Here is a 21,223-nt window from a genome sequence, read left to right on the forward strand (position 1 = left end):
TTACTTGGTAGGGAAATTAGGGATGATTTTAATTCTCTGTTAGCAGTTACAGCCGAAAGCATGCTAACTGATCTGGGTAACTCTCTCTCATTCTGAGCCAGTAAGACTCAGCTTATTTGCTACCTCTTCCAACAAGCCCTCCTGCACTACCTTCCTTTGTCCCCTATAATTTTAGGTGCTCCTCCTTGGCACTGGACTCTGAGCTGTCCTCTATGATACTCTTTCTCCCTGCATCGTATTCACTCATTTGATTCACTATATCCCTGCTACACTTTGAACTGCCTATAGTCAGAAATTGGGGTGTTTCATTTTTGTATCCCCGATCTGTCTGGAATGCAACAGATCTTGAAGATGGAATGCTGGATTCGTGAATGAAATTGGCTGAGCTAAGGAATCTCTGCGCTCTGTGAATCTAAAGGTCAAAGAGGGGAAGGCTAAGAAGGATGAGGAAACACGGGCACAGAGGTACCTCCTTACCTTGGCCAGGAGGCTCGAGACATGTTTAATTTCACCATGGGCCTTCACTAATTCTTGCCTGAGCTCAGTGCAAGACAGTTCCAGCTGATCTTTCTCAGCTCGAGCAACTCTCAACATTTCTTGAACCTCACGACCCTCTGCCATGTGCCCCATGGGGCTGGTCTCCATAGCTTTCTGCTTCTCATTCTCCAAACGAGCCTTCATCGACCCATGTTCCATCTGCAGCCCTTCTAGCGTGGCTTTACACTCTTCCAGACTTTGGGCCATCACGCCGTTATTACGCCGTTCCAGGTCCAGAAACCCATTCAGTTTTTCGTTTTCTTCCTTCAGGTGTTTAATCATCTCTAAAGCGCCTTGGTTTTCTTCCTCAACCTTCCGTAAGCTACAGGTCAGCTGCTGCTCAATGTTGAGCAACTTCTCTCTTTCAAAGCGGCCCTGGTCAAGAATTTCTGCGCACTTCTGCTCCAGCTCAAGGATCTTTCCTTCTTGCGTGTTGGGCTCCTCATTCTTCACTCGCTCTTGTAAGAGATTTAGGAGTTTCTCGTTTTCCTGACTGAGCTGCTCGGCCCTCTCCCGATGCTGATGGAAGGACGTTTCTAAAATCGTCTTCTCGTCCACGAGTTTCTCATTTTCGGCTGTCAGTTCCTGCACCATTTGCTGCTGGTCTGACAATTCTTGCAAAGTGGCCTGCAGCTCCTCTGCAGTGCTGTGGTGGTTTTCCTCCATCTTCTGTATCTTCTCCGTGAGGGAAGCCAGGGAAAGTTCGCTCACGTTGTTAGGGGAACTGCCGGTGGTCGAACACTTGGAGCTCTTAAAGGGGTTGCTGGTAGAAGACAGGGGCCGGGAGGGGGTGTCTGCGGTGATGTGCTCGAAATCAGAGGCATCCGGGGACAGAGAAGCTTTGGTAACGTCGCTGCTTGAAGAGCCCGACGTCCGTAATGCATTTTCATGTATGTTGTTCCTGTACTCCTCGATTTCACCGGACAACTGATTTCCAGTCGGGCTCCCAAAGCTTGACTCCTGAGTTATGGATGTTGGGCAGCTGCTCTCACCAGTGTGACTCACGCCTCCCTCTGAATTGGGGGAGTGCTCCAGGTAAGTCAGTTTCTCCCTCAAGGCCCGGTTTTCCTCCTCGAGATCTGCAAGCTCTTTCTGAAAATTCTTGTTCTTCTCCTCAAGAGCTCTTATCAAAGGTTCTGAGTCACTGGGCAAGGCGGACGTTCCGTCTAGATTGGAGTCTGACGCCTCAGCTCCTTCGATGCTCTGAGTCCTTCTCTCCTTGCATTTCTTCAGTTCACTTCGAAGCCTGTTAATTTCACTATCTTTTGCTTTGGCTTCTGCCAGAAGTTCCCGAACTTGGGACTCGAGCACGGCCTTTTCCCCACCTTCATGCTCTTGTTTGGGTCTCGTGGAAGTGGTCCTCAGGTGCTTAGTAGGGGTGGGTGTGCTGGAAGAAGTTGGACTGGACACCGACTTCCTGGGGTTGGAGGGACCGCGTGGCACAGTTCTCTCTCTTGAGACAGTTACTGAAAGTTCTCGAGGAGCTGGAATGCCCGTCCGTTTGGTTGTCGTCACAGCCCCTAAGGACAGAAGGAACAGAAACCAATGAAACAAGGCAAGCACTTTTATAAATGAAACCCAAGTGACTTCAACTCACATGGGATAGTGAAGAGGGTGACTGTGCCCTTTACTCATATTGCCCCCTCCGCCACTCTGCGTAAGTATTTGGGTCTGATTGGAGTTTCTGTGCCTCCTCCCACAGCCCTATACTTTGGGGGAAGCTGGACTCCAAGCCTGAGCTCCTCCTCATAAGCCACAGTTGCTGGTTCAAGGCATGGACACACCCCTCAACCAAAGTCAATAGAACAGCAGGAGAGGGTTTCTGGGTGAGCTCCTAAAACACTACTGCACATGAGTAAGGGATCATATAAGTCTGGGAATGGCTGCAATCACAAGAGGAAGGTGAGAATGCAGAGTATAGAAAGAAGAAAACCAAATTTTTAGTAGCACTGTGGAGATACCCAATCAATCAACCTTGGAGCTTAGCCTAAAGCTGGCCGCCTGATGACATAAACCAATAAATACTCTTTATCCAAGTCACCTTAAATTGGGTTTTCTGTAACTTGCAGCTTAATGCATTTGAACCATAACCTTGGCAATTGAACAGCTTTCTGACAAAATGCAAGTTCATTCTGAATTTCTTAAAACATTTTTTAAAAAATTCACCAACATCTTGTGAATGAGCACGAATTTGACTAAGAAATCATAAGACACAAATAATACCAAGTTAAGACTAATCTAATCCAGTGACACACTGCTTTTATCATAGGTGGAAATGGTGTGCTTTTTTCTATTCAGAGAGACAAGAATAAATGGAGTGAGGACATATTACATGTATCTATGGCACAGTTTTAAACATTAAAGGGATTTACACAGTATGGAAATGACACAGAATTTAGAGTATTTATAATGGGAAATGTAAGGTAAAGAACTGTTCTCTATTTTGGTCTATACTACATTACAATATTAAAATAAATTCTGGGGGTGAAAACCCAGACACTGACCTCCTATATGCTCTAGAAATGAAACCCACCTCAGAGGTTAAAGGGTAAATGAAAATTTTGGACCTACTCTACAAACTCAAAGACCCTTTGATGAATCAAGGCCGACTGCTATGATTTATCTAACTCTGCACGTTGGGTTGAAGGTCCTCATAACAAAGGACCCTAGAATGAGTCCCCAATCCCTGGGGCTCCACAAGGTAGGAGGTGGTGGGGGGATGCCCCCACAGACTGGCAGCAGCCCCTGTCCACAGGACAGAAGCAGAGCCCAACGTGGCACAGGAGCCCTAAGCCCACTGCCAGGACCGCTACTAAGGAGCACCTGCAGATCTGAGCATCCTGAAATCAGAGGTGATGATGTGAAGGCCAATGGCATTCACTGCTGTGTCTAACAGTCGAGTGCTTTTTAAAACTTTGATAATAAAGGCTAAGCTGGGGGCGCCTGGGTGGCTCAGCTGGGTAGGCGGCCAACTTGATTTCGGCTCAGGTCATAATCTCGGGGTCCTGGGATCGAGCCCTGCCCCGTGTTGTTGGGCTCTGCGCTCAGCAGGGAGTCTGCTTCTCCCTCTCCCTCTGCCCCCCCAACCCCGCTCATGCTCTTTCAAATAAATAAATAAAATATTTTAAAAAGATAAAAGAAGTAAAAGCTAAGCTATCATACTAATATACAGAAAAACTATGGTTTCTAAAGTAACTTTCAAACTAAGTTACTGGAAAGCTAAGAGTACTATGATAAGCACTTAGTACTTTTAGGTGTCTGACTTGCATCCTTCTTAATGGAGAAAATACTCTGTGAAGAAAAGATTTATTTAATTATTCTTGCAAAATGAAGATAGCAATCACTCAGCAAGAAAACGTTTTAGTAACTCTGGTTCTCTAGAATGAAGTAATCCTGGCGAGGGCCCCTAAGGAAAACGGAAGATGAACTCAAGTTTTGCTGTAACCTTTGTCAGAACAGGCAGCCGGGAGGGTCCAGCACTGATCGTCACAGACCCACTGGCCATTCCTTTTACAGCCCTGAAACTAAGGCTCCTTTCAACTATTCGTCAGTTCTGAAGATGGGCAGGGCTCAAACGGAACAGCAGATCAACTCTGTCATCACTTCCAGCCCAAGGGGAACTCCTCCCTTCTGCTGCCAAATCTCAGTTTATTCCCCACATAGGTGTTACTACTTGCACCTTACCTAAACTACGAGGAATTTTTTTAATATCCAAATACATTTGTGAAATACATCCAGCTGTGTATTATGAGACACACAATCCAGTCGTATTTGTTACAACATCTGTTCTTTTTTCTTAATCCATTCTGACACCTCATTGGCACCAAAGGAAGTCACTAGTCTTAGTATTTTCCTAAGCTTTTTTTAAAAGGTTCTTCCCAGCTTTGTACACATCATTTCCAAAACTGTAATTACCAGAGGTTAAGTGTAGAGGGTTGCGAAAATTCACTGTCAGACCAGACTAAGATTGGTGCATGGCGGCTCACCCCCCATCCATGCGGATCTGCAGCACAGGCGTCCGCGTCATGGGCATAGCCAGCAAGTCCTATCGCTCAGAATGTAATCAGTCAGAAGGTTCTACTACTCAGAATCCACCTCAAGTACTGTGAGTGAGGAAGCCTCACTGTGGGGCAATACATCCTGGAACCCTGAAACAGGGCACACCACCTGACACATATACCATGGCAAGGGGGACACAGAGGTGGCCAGAAGCCTGGGGCTCATAGAACAGGGACGGCTCAGCTGCTACTCTTACTTCTTGGGTCTTTTCCCCATTCTCACACCAGACCATAACTTATTCCTACTGAGGCTAGCTGTCTAACTGCATGAAGTTAAAATAAAAGCAAGCTCCACCTCATAATTGGGAAGACTAATATGATTTTACAAACCATGTTTGATATGTTACATTTTAAAATGCCAAATGAGGGGCACCTGGTTGGCTCAGTCCATTAAGTGGCTGCCTTTGGCTCAGGTCATGATCTCGGGGTCCTGGGATCGTTGAGCTCCCTGCTCAGTGGGGAGCCTTCTCCCTCTCACTCTGCCCCTCCCCCTGCTTGTGCTCTCTCTCGCGCTCACTCTCTCTCAAATAAACAAAATCTTTAAAAGAAAAACTTATTTAAAATGTCCTCCCCCATTTCTTTTCTGGTAACCAACCAGTCAGTCCCTAAAACCTGCTAACTGGTTCTGGAAATGTTTCCATATTTTTCCTTTGTTTTCCTTTTGGTATGGATCCAGTCCAGGTCTTTAAGAATGTTCCGTCTAAATTTCTGAACTGTGCTCACAGGTCCTCCTGATGCCAGTCTCTCCCAGCTTGGAGACATAATGGACCAAAAGCCCTTAAACAACTTGCTCACTGTTCTGTTCCAGAATCTGTAAGCATTCCTGCCTGCTGCATCAGTGTTAAACTTCTTCCCTGGGCTTTCAGGGTCAGGCATAATAGGATCCGAATCAACATATCCAACCTTTTCACTTCGGGTTTTTTTTCTTCCCTCCAACATACCTATTTAACCCATTCAATGTCTCCAATACACCTATGGCTTATTGAAATAGCATTTCCTTTCCACTGGATCCTTCTGGTGGGCATTTAAACAAGATTAACTCTCTTCAATTAAAAAAAAAAAATCGGGGGGCACCTGACTGGCTCAGTTGGTAGAGCATGTGACTCTTGATCCTGCAGTTGTGAGTTTGAACCCACGTTGGCTGTAGAGATTGTTTAAAAATAAGATCTTTTAAAGAAAGAAATCTGGAGTCCACATCATCCTCCAGCTAATATCTGATTAGCTTCCCTTCCCCTGTCATTTACTCCTCTACCCACTGCCATTACTCAACCAAAACCCTGTCTGCTGAGGCCACTGACGACCTCCATGTGGGCCAACACAACAGACATCATCAATCCTCTCAGCAGAGCTGGTACAATTCCTTCCTTTCTGAAGCATGCTTCTGATGTCCCACTCTCCTAGTTTTTCTCTTAGCTCAGCAGCGGTCCTCTATCTGTCTCTCTCCTTTGCTGGCTCCTCCTTCTTTCTGCTTCTACTGGTCAGAAGCTTCAGACCTAGGTCCTGGGCCTTTTTTCTTCTCTTATTACAAATTATTTTCCTGGTGATTCTACTCCATCTCATGATCTTAAAATACCACCTATATACTGATGACTCCCTAATTAACTCTCTTACATGGACCTCCCATCTGAGCAACAGATCTGAATATCAAACTACTTACTTGATAAGCATAATCGAATTATAACAAAAGTTACCTCTAGTTTAGATCAAAGGCATAAGGGTAGACTAAGAAAGAGTGAACAGAATGTGCAAAAGGCCTGGAGTGCAGAGAGCCCTGGCAAGGAGGGGGCTGATGAGGAAGAAGGCTCATTTACAGAGGGTTCTCAAGGAAGGCCTCACTGACAGAGCTTGAGATTCAAGGTGATATACACCCATTAAAACAAGGCCATGATACTTGGAAGAAAGAAAAAGACAGCACAAGAAAAAGCTCTCAAATTTTTTAAATACTTTTTTTTTTTAATTAAAAGATTCAACAGAAGGAATGGAATGCAAAATCAAGGAACTCTCCCAATATGTAGGGAAAAAAATGAAAACAAGATGGAAATAGAAAAGATAAACACTCAGGGCCAATCCAAAAGATCAATCAATTAACAGAAGATCCAGAAATAGGAGCGTCTGGATGGCTCAGTTGGTTAAGCATCTGACTCTTGATTTCAGCTCAGGTCATGATCTCAGGGTTGTGATATCGAGCCCTGAGTCCTATTCTGCGCTCAGCTCAGAGTCTGCTTGAGATTCTCTCTCTGCCCCTCTCCCTGCATGCACACGTGCTCTCTATACAATCTTAAAAAAAAGAAAAAAGATCCAGAAATTTAGATGAGTAGAAACAGAGTGGAGGAAATTCCCAAAGAACTGACATGAGAGAATCCCCCAAAGATGAAGAACATGAGTCTTCAGAACTCCTGTCAGGCAAAACAAATTAAAAAAGACCCACAGATACAATACACCTTCTATCAATTTTCAGAAGACCAAGAATGCCTATAAGTTCGGGGAAGGGGTGTGAGCGTGAGACTGGCCATCATCATTCATTATAGCAATACTGAATTCTCAGAGGCAACAAAGCAAATGCCTTCAAAATTCTGAGGGAAAATGATTTTCAAACTAGAATTTTATACCCAAACTAACTATAAACCAATCACAGAGGTAGAAAATACATTTTAAAACATAAGAAAGTGAAAAAAAATTAAACAGTAACACTCTTTCTAAGTAAGTTATTTGAAGATGTGATCCAGGAAAACAAAGGGGTAAACCAAAGAAAAAGAGGATGAATGATGATCCTGGGAGAGCAGAGGTTCTAACAGAGCAAACCAGTCAAGGGAAGTCTCAAGATGATACCCACAGAGCAAGTCTGGAGAACAAATCCAAACCGGGTCAAGAGGATAAAGTGCCTCTGAAGGGAAGTTTCTTTGAAAGAACATCTGACTGGATGAAGAGTATGAAAAAAAACAAAAAACAAAACGAGGATATAATAAAAACAGTGAAAAAAACAGAAACTTCATAAAAACAGAAGTTGCATAAGAAAGGTCACAAAAACATGACTTTACTTTGCAGGAAATATATATATAGTCACAATTACATTGATACTATTTCAATTGACCTATACACAAAGTATGCAAGATGATTTTATAGAACATTGGAATATTATCCCAGCTAGCAAAAAAGTTAAAGTAGAGGGGCGCCTGGTGGGCTCAGTCGGTGACTCAGCACGTGACTCTTGCTCTCAGGGTTGTGAGTACGAGCCCCACAATGGGTGTAGAGATTACTTAAAAAAAGATTAAAAAGCTTTAAAAAAAAGTGAAAGTACCAATGAAAGAAACTGGGAGGTAGAAGACAGGTGGAAAGAGCTGGTAGAAATGGTAGTGACAATAATATCTAACCTCATCTTACAAAAGGAGAGTCAAAGATACTATATACAATTGACAAAACAAGACATAAAGATGGAAAATGTTACTGAAATAAAAGACGTAACCAAGAAAGGAACTTAAAAAAGTGATATTAAGACCCTAGGAGGAAGTGAAGTTATGAGTTAAATCCTCATCTGTCAGAGGAGGAGTCAACAAAATGTCTAAATTTGAAAAGCCAAAAAACAGCTATGTCAGGAGAATGATAAGACAAGCCACAGACTGGGAGAAAATACTTGCAAAATACATTAATGATAAAGGGCTGTTATCCAAAATATACAAAGAACTCAAGGATAAGAAAACGAACAACTTGATTAAAAATGGGCAAAATACCTGAACAGACACCTCGCCAAAAAAGATACACAGATGGCAAATAAGCATATGAAAAGATGTTCCATACCACCTGCGATTAGGGAACTGCAAATTAAAACAATGATGAGAGACCACTACCACCGACGAGAATGGCTAAAATCCAAAACGCTGACACCTCCAGCTGATGAGGATGTGGTGCAATACAAACTCTCATTCATTGCTGGTGGGAATGCAGAATGGTGCAGACACTGGGGAAGAAGGTTTGGCAGTTCTTTACAAAACTAAACACACTCTTGCCATGATTCAGCAATCGCATCCCTTGGTATTTACCCAAATGAGTTGAAAAGTCATGTCTACAAACAAACCGGCACAAAGCTCTTTACAGCAGCTCTATTGATAATTGCCCAAACATGGAAGCCACCAAGATGTCCTTCAGGAGGTGACTGGAGAAACCGTGGGGTTGTATGGGCACTCTGTGCTGTCCCAATTTTGCTGTGCCCAAAACTGCTCCAAAAGCCTATTTTTTTAAAAAAAATACGTGGTTTACGCAAGTACATGTGGTTAACTTTGAGATGTGGGACAACAAATGGGAAGGTGTAGGGCAATAGCAGTTTTGCTTTTCCTGAGAAGGGCCCTGTCCTAGTTCATTTTCTAACCTGTGCGTATACTACTTGGATAACGAGAATGGAGAAAAAGAAATGGGAAAGTTTGCAAATACGGCGCGGAAGTAGGTAATCAGCAGTCAGTTGGTTTTACGGCCAGCACTGTTCCTTTGGACTTAGAACAAGTGAGATAAAAGAAAAAAGTCTGAGGCAACACAGCGAACAGAGGCACAGCCATAAGGAACTAAATCTTGTTATCAAATCTCGGGCCCCACCTAGACTGTGGCCGAAAAGTCGTTTTTTCCTAGCTAGACTACCCTGTGGGGAGTTTCAGTGGAGGGTTTTCTAGACATTCATATATCTCATATTAAACTTAATGGAAACTCCTTTGCAAACCAAACAGGAAAAAAGCACAAAAGAATCCGACACAGACTAATGGACCAAATTACTTGCTCGTTTTGCTGCCTTTGCTAAAAACAAACAGCAGGGTCCACATTTAGAGATGGTTTTTGTAACAGCGTAAGAGTTTTTTGTCTTGTCTTCATTTTGCCCCCCCTCCCTTTTTTTTCTGAGAATGCCAAATTAATTTTGCTCGCATTCCACTTGCTCAGCAGCTTGGGTGAGAGTTTAAAACACTTGTAAATCTGCATCCTTCTCTTTCCCACATAGTCACACTGTTCCACGGCCACCATGAACGGTGCTCCAGATGGGAGAGGGCCTCTGAACAAAAGCCCCCTAACACTCAGAAGGGGCTCCGGGAGGACACAGTGACCACTCTGTGCTGGGTTAAAGGCAAAATAAGGCAGGAGACAAAGCAGCAGTGTTAACGAGAAGAGGTAATAGCATGCGCTGAACAGCTTCTTGCAGGCGGCCCACACAGCCGGGCGCTGGCATCTCCAGGAGAAAGCCAAAATGCAAAGCGGCTCTGGAAGGGCGGCTCCCAACATGCCATGTGAAAAGCGCAGAGCAGGCGGGGACGCCTCCTTTCCATTGAAACTGAAGTGGCCCGGGGAACGGTTGGTCCCACAACTCACTCTGCGTGCTGCGTTAGCCTCCTGGCCCATTGTTTGGGCCAAATGAAATCTTCATTCCCTAACTCAAGAGATTGGCACCTCTGCACAGGAGGTGCACCCCCAGGGTCCCTAGGCAGCAGACACTAAGGAGGAGGAGCTGAGGGCGGTGGGGCTTTAGTGAATTGGAAGATCTGCCTCTTTATGTTGCAGCCTTCCTTTCCGTAAAGATGAGAAAAGATCCACTTCCCAATTTATAAGTCTTTGGGGGCGGGTGGGGGTGGTGGAGCCCAATGCAGGGCTAGAACTCACGACCCTGAGAGCAAGCTTGGAGCTGAGATTGAGAGTTGGATGCTTAACCAACAGAGCCACCCAGATGCCCCTACCAATTTGTGAGTCTTTTTTTTTTTTTTAAGATTTTATTTATTTATTTGAGAGAGAGAATGAGAGAGAGAGAGAGCACATGAGAGTGGGGGGAGGGTCAGAGGGAGAGGCAGACTCCCTGCCAAGCAGGGAGCCCGATGCGGGACTCGATCCAGGGACTCCAGGATCATGACCTGAGCCGAAGGCAGTTGCTTAACCAACTGAGCCACCCAGGCGCCCCAATTTGTGAGTCTTGACCCATTCTAGATCACGGTTTAGCTCTGACTCCCTAAAATTATACACTTGGCTCAGTGATAGCTCCATGCCTAGCAATCAGTGAGAAACTTCCAAGTTACACCATTAAAAGACACCAAATTCACCTGAATTTGCAATTACAGAAATTAGAGAATTAGGTGGACCGGGTGTGCCGAAATAGGTTTATCTAAATTACCATCACTTCTTTCTGTTCTTTTTTCTTAAACCACGCATAGGTCAAAACATAGAACTTTGAGGAATTGACCACATTCTTTAAACTAGGAGTTCTCGATGCAGGAAATGGTGTAGTGCTCTGGCTTTGGAAGCATTTTCATACACATTAACTTGAGGCTCACAAAAATCATTTGGCAAAGTATTGTTATCTTCATTTTATGGATAAGGAAACTGAGAGTCCGAGAGGCTTCACAATTTGCCCACGGGTCTCACAATAAGTACGTCTTCTGATACCTAAGGAACCACAAAATCCTATTATTTCAGAACTGGAAGAAACAGAGAAATCATGTAGCCTAATCTTTCAAACCCAGTAGTAGTGAGAGCATCCAATCTCTGTTGCTATTTACCAAAGTCTCATGTGCCAGTTACCAAAGATTTTCAGGGAAAGAGAACCCAGCATTAGATAGCCCTTTCCATTGTGGGAGGCTCAAAGAGCTGGACAATCCTTCTTTATATGTGGCTGAATTTGATCTTCGTGAACATGGCACATGCTGGTTCCAGTTCTGAGACAATCTGGAACCACAAAGAACAAAATGACTGCTTCTTCCACATGACATCTGAAAATGTGAAGGCAGCCCTTTGTTTGTCCTTGGGTTTCTATTCTGTAAGCAGAGCATTCCTAATCCTTCCCACCAGGCCTCACGGGACCTGGGGTTATTCATCGGGTGGACTGCCTGGTGAGCCTCTGATTTAGCAACATCCCTCTGAAATGTTACCCAGAATCTCAAAAATGCTGCCGATGCGGTTACTACGAGCAAGGAATCTCCTGGTCACAAGAGAACACCCAACTCAAACCTGCAACAATCAAATGAGATGTTTCTGGCTCACGTAACTGGAACTGGAAATGGCTCACGTAACTGGGGGCAAGTCTGGCTTCGGGTCCAGCACAACTGAAATATGTTCTCGTGGCCCATCACTCTCCCTCCCCTGCTCCTGCGTTCAACAGGCCGCCTTCATCAGTGAGCTGCCTTGCCTCACGGCAGGGGGAGGCCTGGACAGTTCCAGGCCTCACATCTGCACCCCATCACACCAGGAAGAGAGCTAGGTCCCTGCCAGAGGCCCCAACAAATGTCTCCTCGCATCTCATTCGGCCTGGGTCTCTACCCCCCTCGATTCATGAAGGTCAAGGTGATAACGCTGATTCACTGAAAGCGGGGGAAATTGGGGGAATTCTCCAAGGAGAATTCCTGACAGGAATGCCTGTTAGCAGATGCTGGGAACAAACCTCAAACGAATCGTGCCCGTGACGTGGTCTGACCAACGCTGGGGTAGTTTCCCAGCAGTACAGCACGTGGGTGTAGTAATGCAACATATAGAAAATGGTACAGTACACCAGCTTAAAACAAATAAAAAAGGCTTCAGACCCCAGTGGGGGATATTAGGTGACAAATGAAAATTGTGTATACTGTTTAGCAAGTTACCACTGTTTCAGGACAAAGTTTCCCCATAACTTCATGGCTAGAAAGAATCATTTTATTTTGCAGGTCAGGATTTGAGGAGAGGCTTGGCCGGGCAGTTCTAACTTAGTTCGATGCTCTCAGGTGGTTGCAATCCTACGGTGGCTGGGGCTCAGTTACCTGAAGACTGGCTGGGCCGGACATGCCAGCTGACTCGCTCGTATGGCAGACAGGTCAACCAATGCTGTCACATGGGAGTGGAGCTGGTCCCTTGGTCGGAGCACTGTGGGGTGGGGGGCCTCTCCAGCAGGGTGGTCTTGGGGTAGCTGAACCTGTTATAGAATGGCTCGGGGCTCCGGGGGTATTTATACACGCAAGGGGGGGGGCGGTCACTGTATGGCCTCTTATAAGCCAGCCTCGGCAGTCACACACGGTCACTTCTGTCCTATTCCACCGGCTGAAGCATTCCGAGGCCTTCCCAGATTTAAGGCTCACATTCCTCGACGGAGTCAGTGGGAAAGTCACAGGGTGCAAAAGCGCATGGGGTGGGAGGCAGAGACTACAATTCATCATGCCTCACTAGGCTGATGACACAGTTCTCTCTCATAAAGCCATTAACTGTGTGCCTCTGTTTCCCAAACTGGTGTTCTCCTCGTTAAAATGTCGAGACATGGAAGCCAATGTTAATTCTGCCAACAATTTGCCAGTTCCAGAGAGACACTGAAGACAGTGGGAAAGTTCACTCTGGTAAATACAAGATTCTCAGTGTTTGACACTTTATTGGGCAAACTGGTCCTAGTCCCATTTCTTCAGTACAGTGAGAAGAAGTAAAGGCATGGGGCTCAGTGGATTAAGCATCCAACTCTTGATTTCAGCTCAGGTCATGATCTCAGGGTCGTGAGATTGAGCCCTGCATTGAGTGTGGAGCCTGCTAAAATTCTCTCTCTCCTTCTCCCTCTGCCCCTCCTCCCACCCCTGCTCCCTCTCTAAAAAAAAAAAAAAAAAAAAAATGTATATATATATATATATATATATAATGTTGTTCCTACAACATGTTCTTCAAAATCAAGCTCTAAGAGCGATGAAAATATGTTTGGTGTTTTACCACAAAAAGAATAAAATGAACCTTCCCTTATCCTTGACTTATTAATATTTTTAATTTAAAGAAAGAAAAACAGCCCTCTCCTATGTACAACTTATTCTGCACCAGATACCTTACATGTATTAGCTCATTTAAACCCTTCATAGCAGGAGCTGATTTTATATTACCTCGCAGGAAATGGAGGCATAGGTGGGTGCAGATACCTCATCCAAGGTTACACGGCTTGAGCTTGGGATTTGAACCCAGGAAACGCAGGTCTCCCAAGTTCATACTCTTAGTCACCAATCTCTCTCCTCTGCAAGTAGAAATAATAATGCTCTTTCCAAAACTGACATAATCCAAATTCCCTGCTTTCCTGAGATATGCATATGAAATATGAGATACGGAAAGAATGTGTTCTTCCATGCCGACACAGAGCGGGGCTTATTAGTCTTTTGTTTGGGGTCATAACATATGCATATATGACATAAAGCTGTAAACTTGCCTTTGTGAATTCTACTTTTTCACTAGAATATACGGCATTTATAGCCTTCCAGGACAGTGGAAATAGAGCTAACTTGTTCTCTGTAATTATACAGTAAGTACTTCATAGGAAGGATGAACTACAATTTATTCAACCAGTTCCTGCTGAGGAACATTCAGATTGTTCCCAGATTTGGGCCACTACAAAAAAGTACTGCAATTAACAAACTTTTTCTCCATTCACTACATACTCAAGTACTGGTGCTTTTATTTCTAGAGGACAGAATCCCCCAGACCGGGATTGCTTTGTCAATGGGAACACGTACTTTCAATCACAATAGCTACTGCTGGATTGTTTTCCGGAAAGATTACAACCGTCCACGCTGCCACCAACAACGCACAGGAATAACTGTGTCTTTACCCCCTGATCGGCTACTGGAAGTTACTATTCTTTTTGATGGGTGAAAAATGATTTCGTTTGACTTCCATTTCTCTGATGATAATCGATGTTCAATATCTTTGTTTCTCCTTCTTTTTCTTTCTTCTTCGTATCTTCTTTTTCCTTCTAATCTTCTTCTTTTTCCTTCTTTTTACCTTCTTTTTCCTTCTTATCTTCTTCTTACATTCTTTTTCCTTCTTCTTCTTCTTCCTTCTTCCTCCTCCTCCCCCTCCTCCTCCTTCTTCTTCTTGCATTGAATTGCTGATCATTCTATTGCCAATTGACCTGTACTACCACCTCTTTTGGTAGTTTATTCTTATCTGTTTATGGTCGTACCTCATAGATTCAGGATATTTTGCAATATTTCCCCCAGATTATTACCTATGTCCAAGCAGAGGCTGGATATACCTCAGTATTTCTTCTCTTTTCCTTTCTCAGTAACATAACTTTTCTGGGGGCACATGGTTTCAGAATAAGGACATTCTCCAGCCTCTTTTGCAGCTGGGGGCGGCTGGGTAACTAAGTTCTGACCTACTGGATCCAGTATCTTCTGAAAGCTCTCCTTACCAGGCAGTGCTCACCCCTTTCCTCCATTCTGCTGCCTGAAATGCACATGCCACATGTGGGACCCTGAGTTCAGGATCTCACCTAGCAGAGCCAGATGTCAGCAAGAACCAAAGCCCAGCACCTTCGAGCCCCAGGCCAGCCTGGACCACCAACCCAGTCTTTATCTGAGAGATGAACTTGGGTCTTGTTTAACAAAATACAAACTTCTTGACCAACTTGAGTAGGCCTTTGTTGCTATAGATAGTCAAATCCCTACTTTAATTTATATATTATTCATATATATTTAACATGTAATGAGTATGACATATTATACATAAAACATGTACTTTAATAAATTGCATATTTCTTTAATATGTTAATATAATTACATATAATACCTTATTGCCTTATATAATATATATTATATATTAAACTTCTATTTATATGTACATATTTAAAATCACATTATATAAAATATATTCATTTAGAAATACTGATCCCATACTCATATTTCTTTTTTTTTTTTTAAGATTTTATTTATTTATTTGAGAGAGAGAGAGATAGAGGGAGAGCACAGAGGGAGAGGGAGAAGTAGACTCCCCACCAAGCAGAAAGCCTGACACAGGGCTCGATCCCAGGACTCCGAGATCATGACCTGAGTCAAAGGCAGACGCCCAACTGACTGAGCTAGCCAGGCGCCCCCACCCATACTCATATTTCAAGAACATTTTTTTTTTTAAGATTTTATTTATTTGACAAAGAGAGACACAGCGAGAGAGGGAATACAAGCAGGGGGAGTGGGAGAGGGAGAAGCAGGCTTCCCAAGGAGCAGGGAGCCTGATGTGGGGCTCGATCCCAGGACCCCGGGATCACGACCTGAGCCAAAGGCAGACACTTAACGACTGAGCCACCCAGGGGCCCCTCAAGAACATTTTTATCCATATTCATCACATGCATGCTCTACAGCACAGTCTTCGTCATTACGAAAGCCACTTTTAAGCCTTCCATTTCAGGTTACCAGACAGCCATCTAAGTAAACTGTTTGAGACTTGGCATTTTTTGAATCCAGTGACTGCAATCATGCTATCACTGAAAATTTCATACCAAGTCTCAAATACATATTTACATGATATTATGTCAATTTCTTTTAAAAAAAAATTCTTCCTGTGAGTGAATACTGCTGACCTACAACACAACCACTTACTGTAACTGTCATATAATCTTTCAAAGCCTCAATTTAACAACACATAACACTTGCAACTCTGAGATTATACTCCACAGAATACATAGCAAATTTGTTTTAAATCTGCCTCCATTTTTCTAAACCAGCTCTGTCAGGTGGCCTCTATTAGGCTCTAAAATTAAAACTGAGGTTATTTTAGTCTGATTCCCCTGAATCTTACTTTGTTATTCAGAATCAAGTAATTAAGAACATGTCGCCTGGTTAAAAATGAAACGCTGTGAGTCCTGAATGTACGGAGCTTCCTTTTTTTTCCCCTAAGGAATAATTCTGGGGAGAAATTAGTCTCATATCCAGGCATATTAATTTGAGATAGATTAATAATTTTATAATATTAAATCTGCCCATTCTGGAATGGAGTGTAGCTTCTCCATTATTTCAAGTCTTATTTTAAGAACCACAACGAGATTTAATACCTTTCACCTTATGTCCTATAATATTCTAGTTAAAATTATTCCTAGATATTTTATGTTACCTGTGAACTGTATTTTTCAATTTCTACCATTAACTCGTTATTGCTAGTACAGAAAAAAGCTATTACTTTTTCTATATTTATCTTATACACAGTCACAAATTCCCTTATTCTTGGGCCTAATTTTTCTTTTTTTTTTTTAAAGATTTTTTTTTTTTTTTTTGACAGAAAGAGAGAAAGCAAGCACAAGTAGGGGGAGCAGCAGGCAGAGGGAGAGGGAGAAGCAGGCTACCCACTGAAAAGGGAGCCCAAATCAGGGTTTGATTCCAGGACCCCAAGATCATCACCTGAGCCGAAGGCAGATGCTTAACTGACTGAGCCACCCAGGTGCCCCTGGTCTAATTTTTCTTTTCAATATTTAAGCCAAAGATGTTTTTGCCTTATTACATTAATACCAAAACAATGTAAAATAATAATGACAATACTTCAAGTTTTATACTTTCTCCAGGAGTAATTTTGTGAATTTATATTTTGAGGGAATTTCACCCATTTCCTCCAGTTTTTTGAATATATTGTTATACATTGAATTCCTCATTTCCTTCGTATCTGTATCAATAGATCCTTACTCATTTTTAATATTTTTCCTCTTCTTTAATCAGAGATCACTTCCATTATTTATCTTTTCAAAGAACTAGTGTTTGGTTTGATTTCTCTTCTTTACAGTTTTATGTCTTCTACTTTATGCCTTTCAGCTTTTAACATTATTATTTCTCTTTCTTTAGTTTTTCTCCTAGTTTCATAGGTTGACTATTTCACTCATACGTTTTCAGTCTTTTTTCTCTTATGGTAAAAAAAGCATCTGTGATCATACATTTTGCGGCTCCATTCCAGGAGCCGCAAGCCTCCTCCCTTTGTGTATTTCTAGATTATTCATAATTTGTTTGACTTTCTCTTGGTGCACAGATTATTTAAACACGGAATCTCTGGGGGCGCCTGGTGGCTCAGTTGTTAAGCGTCTGCCTTCGGCTCAGGTCATGATCCCAGGGTCCTGGGATGGAGCCCCGCATCGGGCTCCCTGCTCAGCAGGAAGCCTGCTTGTCCCTCTCCTACTCCCCTTCCTTGTGTTCCCTCTCTCGCTGTGTCTCTGTCAAATAAATAAATAAAATCTTTAAAAAAAATAAAATAAAATAAACATGGTATCTCTGAATTCCAAAGTAGTTTTTTTTAAACAATTATCTTTTTATCATTACTTTCACTGGATTAAGGTGACAGATTATTGCACATTTAAAATCAGAATTTTTATATTTTGCTTTCTGTGACAAAGTACGCGATCAACTTCTGCAAACAATCCCTAGATCTAAAGAATGTATATTCCCTGTTCCATAAATGTGTTGAATCTTTTGTTTACAACCCCCATATTTTTCCTTCTTTTATTTGTTTGTTTTGGAGGTTGAAAACTGGCAGCCTGCAAGCTACAGATATGTTTTATTTGGCTGGTGAAGTGCTTTAAAATGTATGAATCTCAGTGCCTTTAGGCAAGGCATGCATTCTCCAGTTCACTGTGCAATTCCCATCATCTCTGCTGTCTTACACCCAATAATTCACATATTCATGCTGCCCATATGGTCCCCGTGGGCATCCACGTTAGCAATCTAGTTTCCCTGGCCTGTCAAATTAGAAAAGCCACATAATTAACATCTTCTGGTACAGTATGGTTTTTTAAAAATTAAACACTTCTTTTATTTCCAGGGTTTGTTCTATGTATTTTGTTGCTTGAAGATTAAAGACGGTTACATATTTTTGGTTTTTATCAGTATGTAATACCCCTCTTTGTCCTGTTCAATGCTTCTGTTCTTACGTTCTGCTTTGTGGGACACTAATATTGTTCCTAGTTGTTCTTTAATAGGTGAATTTAGCTTAAGAATATTTATTGTGGGGCTTTTCTTTGGCTTTCTTGTTTTTACTTCATTTTGTTTCGTGTTTATTAACTCTTCTTTCATCTCTTTTCCTCCCCTCACTTTTGTTGATTTGATATTGCTTCTCTTTATTCCTTTCTGACCTGCTTACCTGGCATTATCATCCTCAATCCCTCTTATTTTGGGGAATACTATGTATTTCTATTCTGTTTGTGGTTACTGGCCATTCTTAATAGTCCTAACCAAACCTTCATCAAAAGTAAATCACTATGCCCCCCAGTTCCTTACCAACAAAGATGAGATTAATTTTAGAGTAATTTGACATATGAAGGCCTTGAATGCCCCCACCTGCAATCGTGGGTTTTGCTGAGCTAGTCCAGAATTTTTAGTTCTGTGCCATTGTCTAGATTTTCCCTGAAAGTATGATCTTTCTTTTCAAGAATCCCACTTTACAGTTACATTATGAATTCTCGGCTACGTTGGCATCCTCGATTTATATCCACAATGTATCAGGCTGCAAGATTCACCACTCATCACTGTGTCTGATATTCTTGATCTTCCCCTGGCTTGAGGTTTCTGCTGATCCAATTACCAATATCTAATTGGTCATTTGAATATTTGCTCACATACGGTATAATAAATCCTTCATGTCTAAAAATAACCTTTTTTTACTCTGATTCATTAAGAGATATTTTGGCGGTAGAATTTGTAACTGGCATTCTCTCTGATGACCTAGCTTTTCCACCTTTCTTTCCTTAGTCTTTCGAAGGCAGGGTCCACCTCCCACTGAATAAGCTGAGAATTATCAGCTGTTTGCTTCTCGGCCCCTCTTTACAAGCTTAGGTGGCCCCTTGGTCCTGCCAATATTTTACACCTGCCCCACATTTTGACTCAGGAACCAATGCTGCAAAGCATGGACCAGGATGGGAAATGCATGCTGGCAGCTATGATGAGGATCAAGATCACGATCCTGGTCAGCAGTGGCCCAGGTGCTTGCGGAGGCCCCAGTACCAGCAGTTGTGGTGTGAGCGGCACCGTCTGCCGAGGCACAGAGCAGCAGCCTCCAGCCTGAGCCAATTCTGTGTGCAAGTTCAGGCACTGTTCCAGGCTGCACCATCTCCAACGTCTCACTCTCCAGCCCTCGGACAATTCCACAGCAACTCAATATCCATGAAGAACTGTTTTTTTTCTTCCTTCGTCATTCCAGATCAGCTTCTGCGGCCCGTGAGCAAGAACCCAGGCTGATACGGCTGGGTATAGAAGACTTACAGTTCCTTTGGGTCAAAAGTCCTGACTGACACTGTCCTAGCTGCTGGTGCCTGAGCATTCCAACACCATCCTAATTCCCCTCAAAACTGACCTATCTTCCTGTCTAGAAGTTGGTAGGATTTTCATCTTTATTGCTGCCATTTAGCAATTAAATTATGCCTTTTTCCAGACTTTTGTGAGTCCTTTTAATCTGAAGCCTGAAATTTTCTTCAGCTTAGGTTTTCTCCTTTTATTTGTTACATCTTCTCCATCCGTTCCTTCCCCCCTCCCTACACTGGTCTCTCAAACATCTTACCAATTTCATGATATCAGTATCTTTGTGTCTGACAAGATACTCTTCCCCAAAAAACAATTTCAGTTCTCAAGAGGGGCTGTTATCCTTTGTGTTTCATCTAGTCAAAGTTTCAAATCAGGAACAATAACTCTTTGAGTTACTACTTTTTTTCTGGTGGATGCTTTCTTCCGTCTCTTTGATTTGGCTTTGCTCGTTCTGAGTGTTCAGCTTGAGCTCTCTATCTCAAGTTATTAAATCCCCCTTCAAGGGGATCACACCTTTTCTTTGCTAAACCTGGGTTTGGCCTTCGGCACCCAGACGTATCAGGGCTTCTCAGGCAGTGGCAAATCCCCATGCAGAGGACATGGAAGTTTTCATTCGAGAGCCCAGCAGCACGTGGACTGGCACACTGGGACCCCGTCCGCCTAGCCACAGAGAACGTTTCTGTCTGATCTCACGTTTCTGAGGATACACACAGGAGAAGCACTCCTTGCCAACTGCTAGCTCCTCAGATGTGTGGGACCTGGGGCCCCCTCAAGGACTGAATGCAGGAAAAGGAAAGGGAGCTGTTAACACTGGCATACTGTGGCTTTTACTGTACTGAAAATCATTTCTGTCGTAAGCAGTGGCCAAAAGGCAGGACCAGGCCTAAGGAATGCCAGGGACAGGCAGGAGAGGGAATTACGCACTCTGCTCTTCTCTTTCAGCACCATTTCCGTAATCCGCTTCTCAAGCTTCAAATAGCCATTCCATGTGAGCAATTCCTAAATATTAATCTCTAGCTCTAAGATTTCCAAACATCTGTTTAATCTCTCCGTCATGATGCCCTGGCATGATTGTAGTTCAGATGGTTTGCATTTTACAAACCTTCCCTAAATATCTTGTAAGTGCCAAGCACAGTGGTAGAGGTATTGACGTAGGAATGTATGTAACAGCTACGTAAGGAGATGGCTGCAATACAGTAGGGCAAATAGAGTAGAAACAGAAAATGTGCAACCTGGGGAGCACAGAAGGACACTGGGCCCAGCCCAGAGGGTCAGGGAAGGTGGTCAAGGAAGGGATCACAACCAAGTTGTGTCTTGACGGTAGACCGGGAAGAGTGGTGAGGACAGGTAATTTCGACAGAACTAATGGACTCGTGAACAAAGACAGTGGAGCAGACAGATGAAGCCACAAACCAATAGACAACATGTAATCAAACAGGAGAACACACCAGCATTGCTAAAATTAGGGAGGGGCCAATCTTACTTCATAATCTTTAAAAGCATCACCCTGAGAGAGAACAGTTTAGAGGATAAAACTCAGAAAAAACTCCAGAAAGAGTGAGGGCAGGGCCACCAAGTAAAAGCAAATGAGAACTGTAAAGAACACATCTTACTGCTCTACACTCCTCCTATAGG

The 21,223-nt window shown here is 43.1% G+C and overlaps 1 protein-coding gene across 14 annotated transcripts in view; it reads right to left on the reverse strand.

Moving 5' to 3' along the window:
* The window catches only part of SPECC1 (sperm antigen with calponin homology and coiled-coil domains 1), a 276,684-nt gene that overhangs the window by 102,876 nt on the left and 152,585 nt on the right, over positions 1–21,223 (reverse strand). For all 14 annotated transcript variants that reach the window (XR_010408729.1, XR_010408730.1, XM_064583452.1 and 11 more), the window contains one exon: positions 478–2,057. Coding sequence is in view for 12 of the 14 variants with exons in the window: in XM_064583452.1 (XP_064439522.1) it covers positions 478–2,057 (1,580 nt within the window). In the remaining 2 variants the exon portion in view is untranslated. The remainder of the gene's footprint in view (positions 1–477; positions 2,058–21,223) is intronic.

This window comes from Mirounga angustirostris, unplaced genomic scaffold (assembly GCF_029215605.1).
Source record: "Mirounga angustirostris isolate CCGP_5_RB_7025 unplaced genomic scaffold, mMirAng1.0.hap1 SCAF_17, whole genome shotgun sequence".
NCBI lineage: Eukaryota > Metazoa > Chordata > Mammalia > Carnivora > Phocidae > Mirounga > Mirounga angustirostris.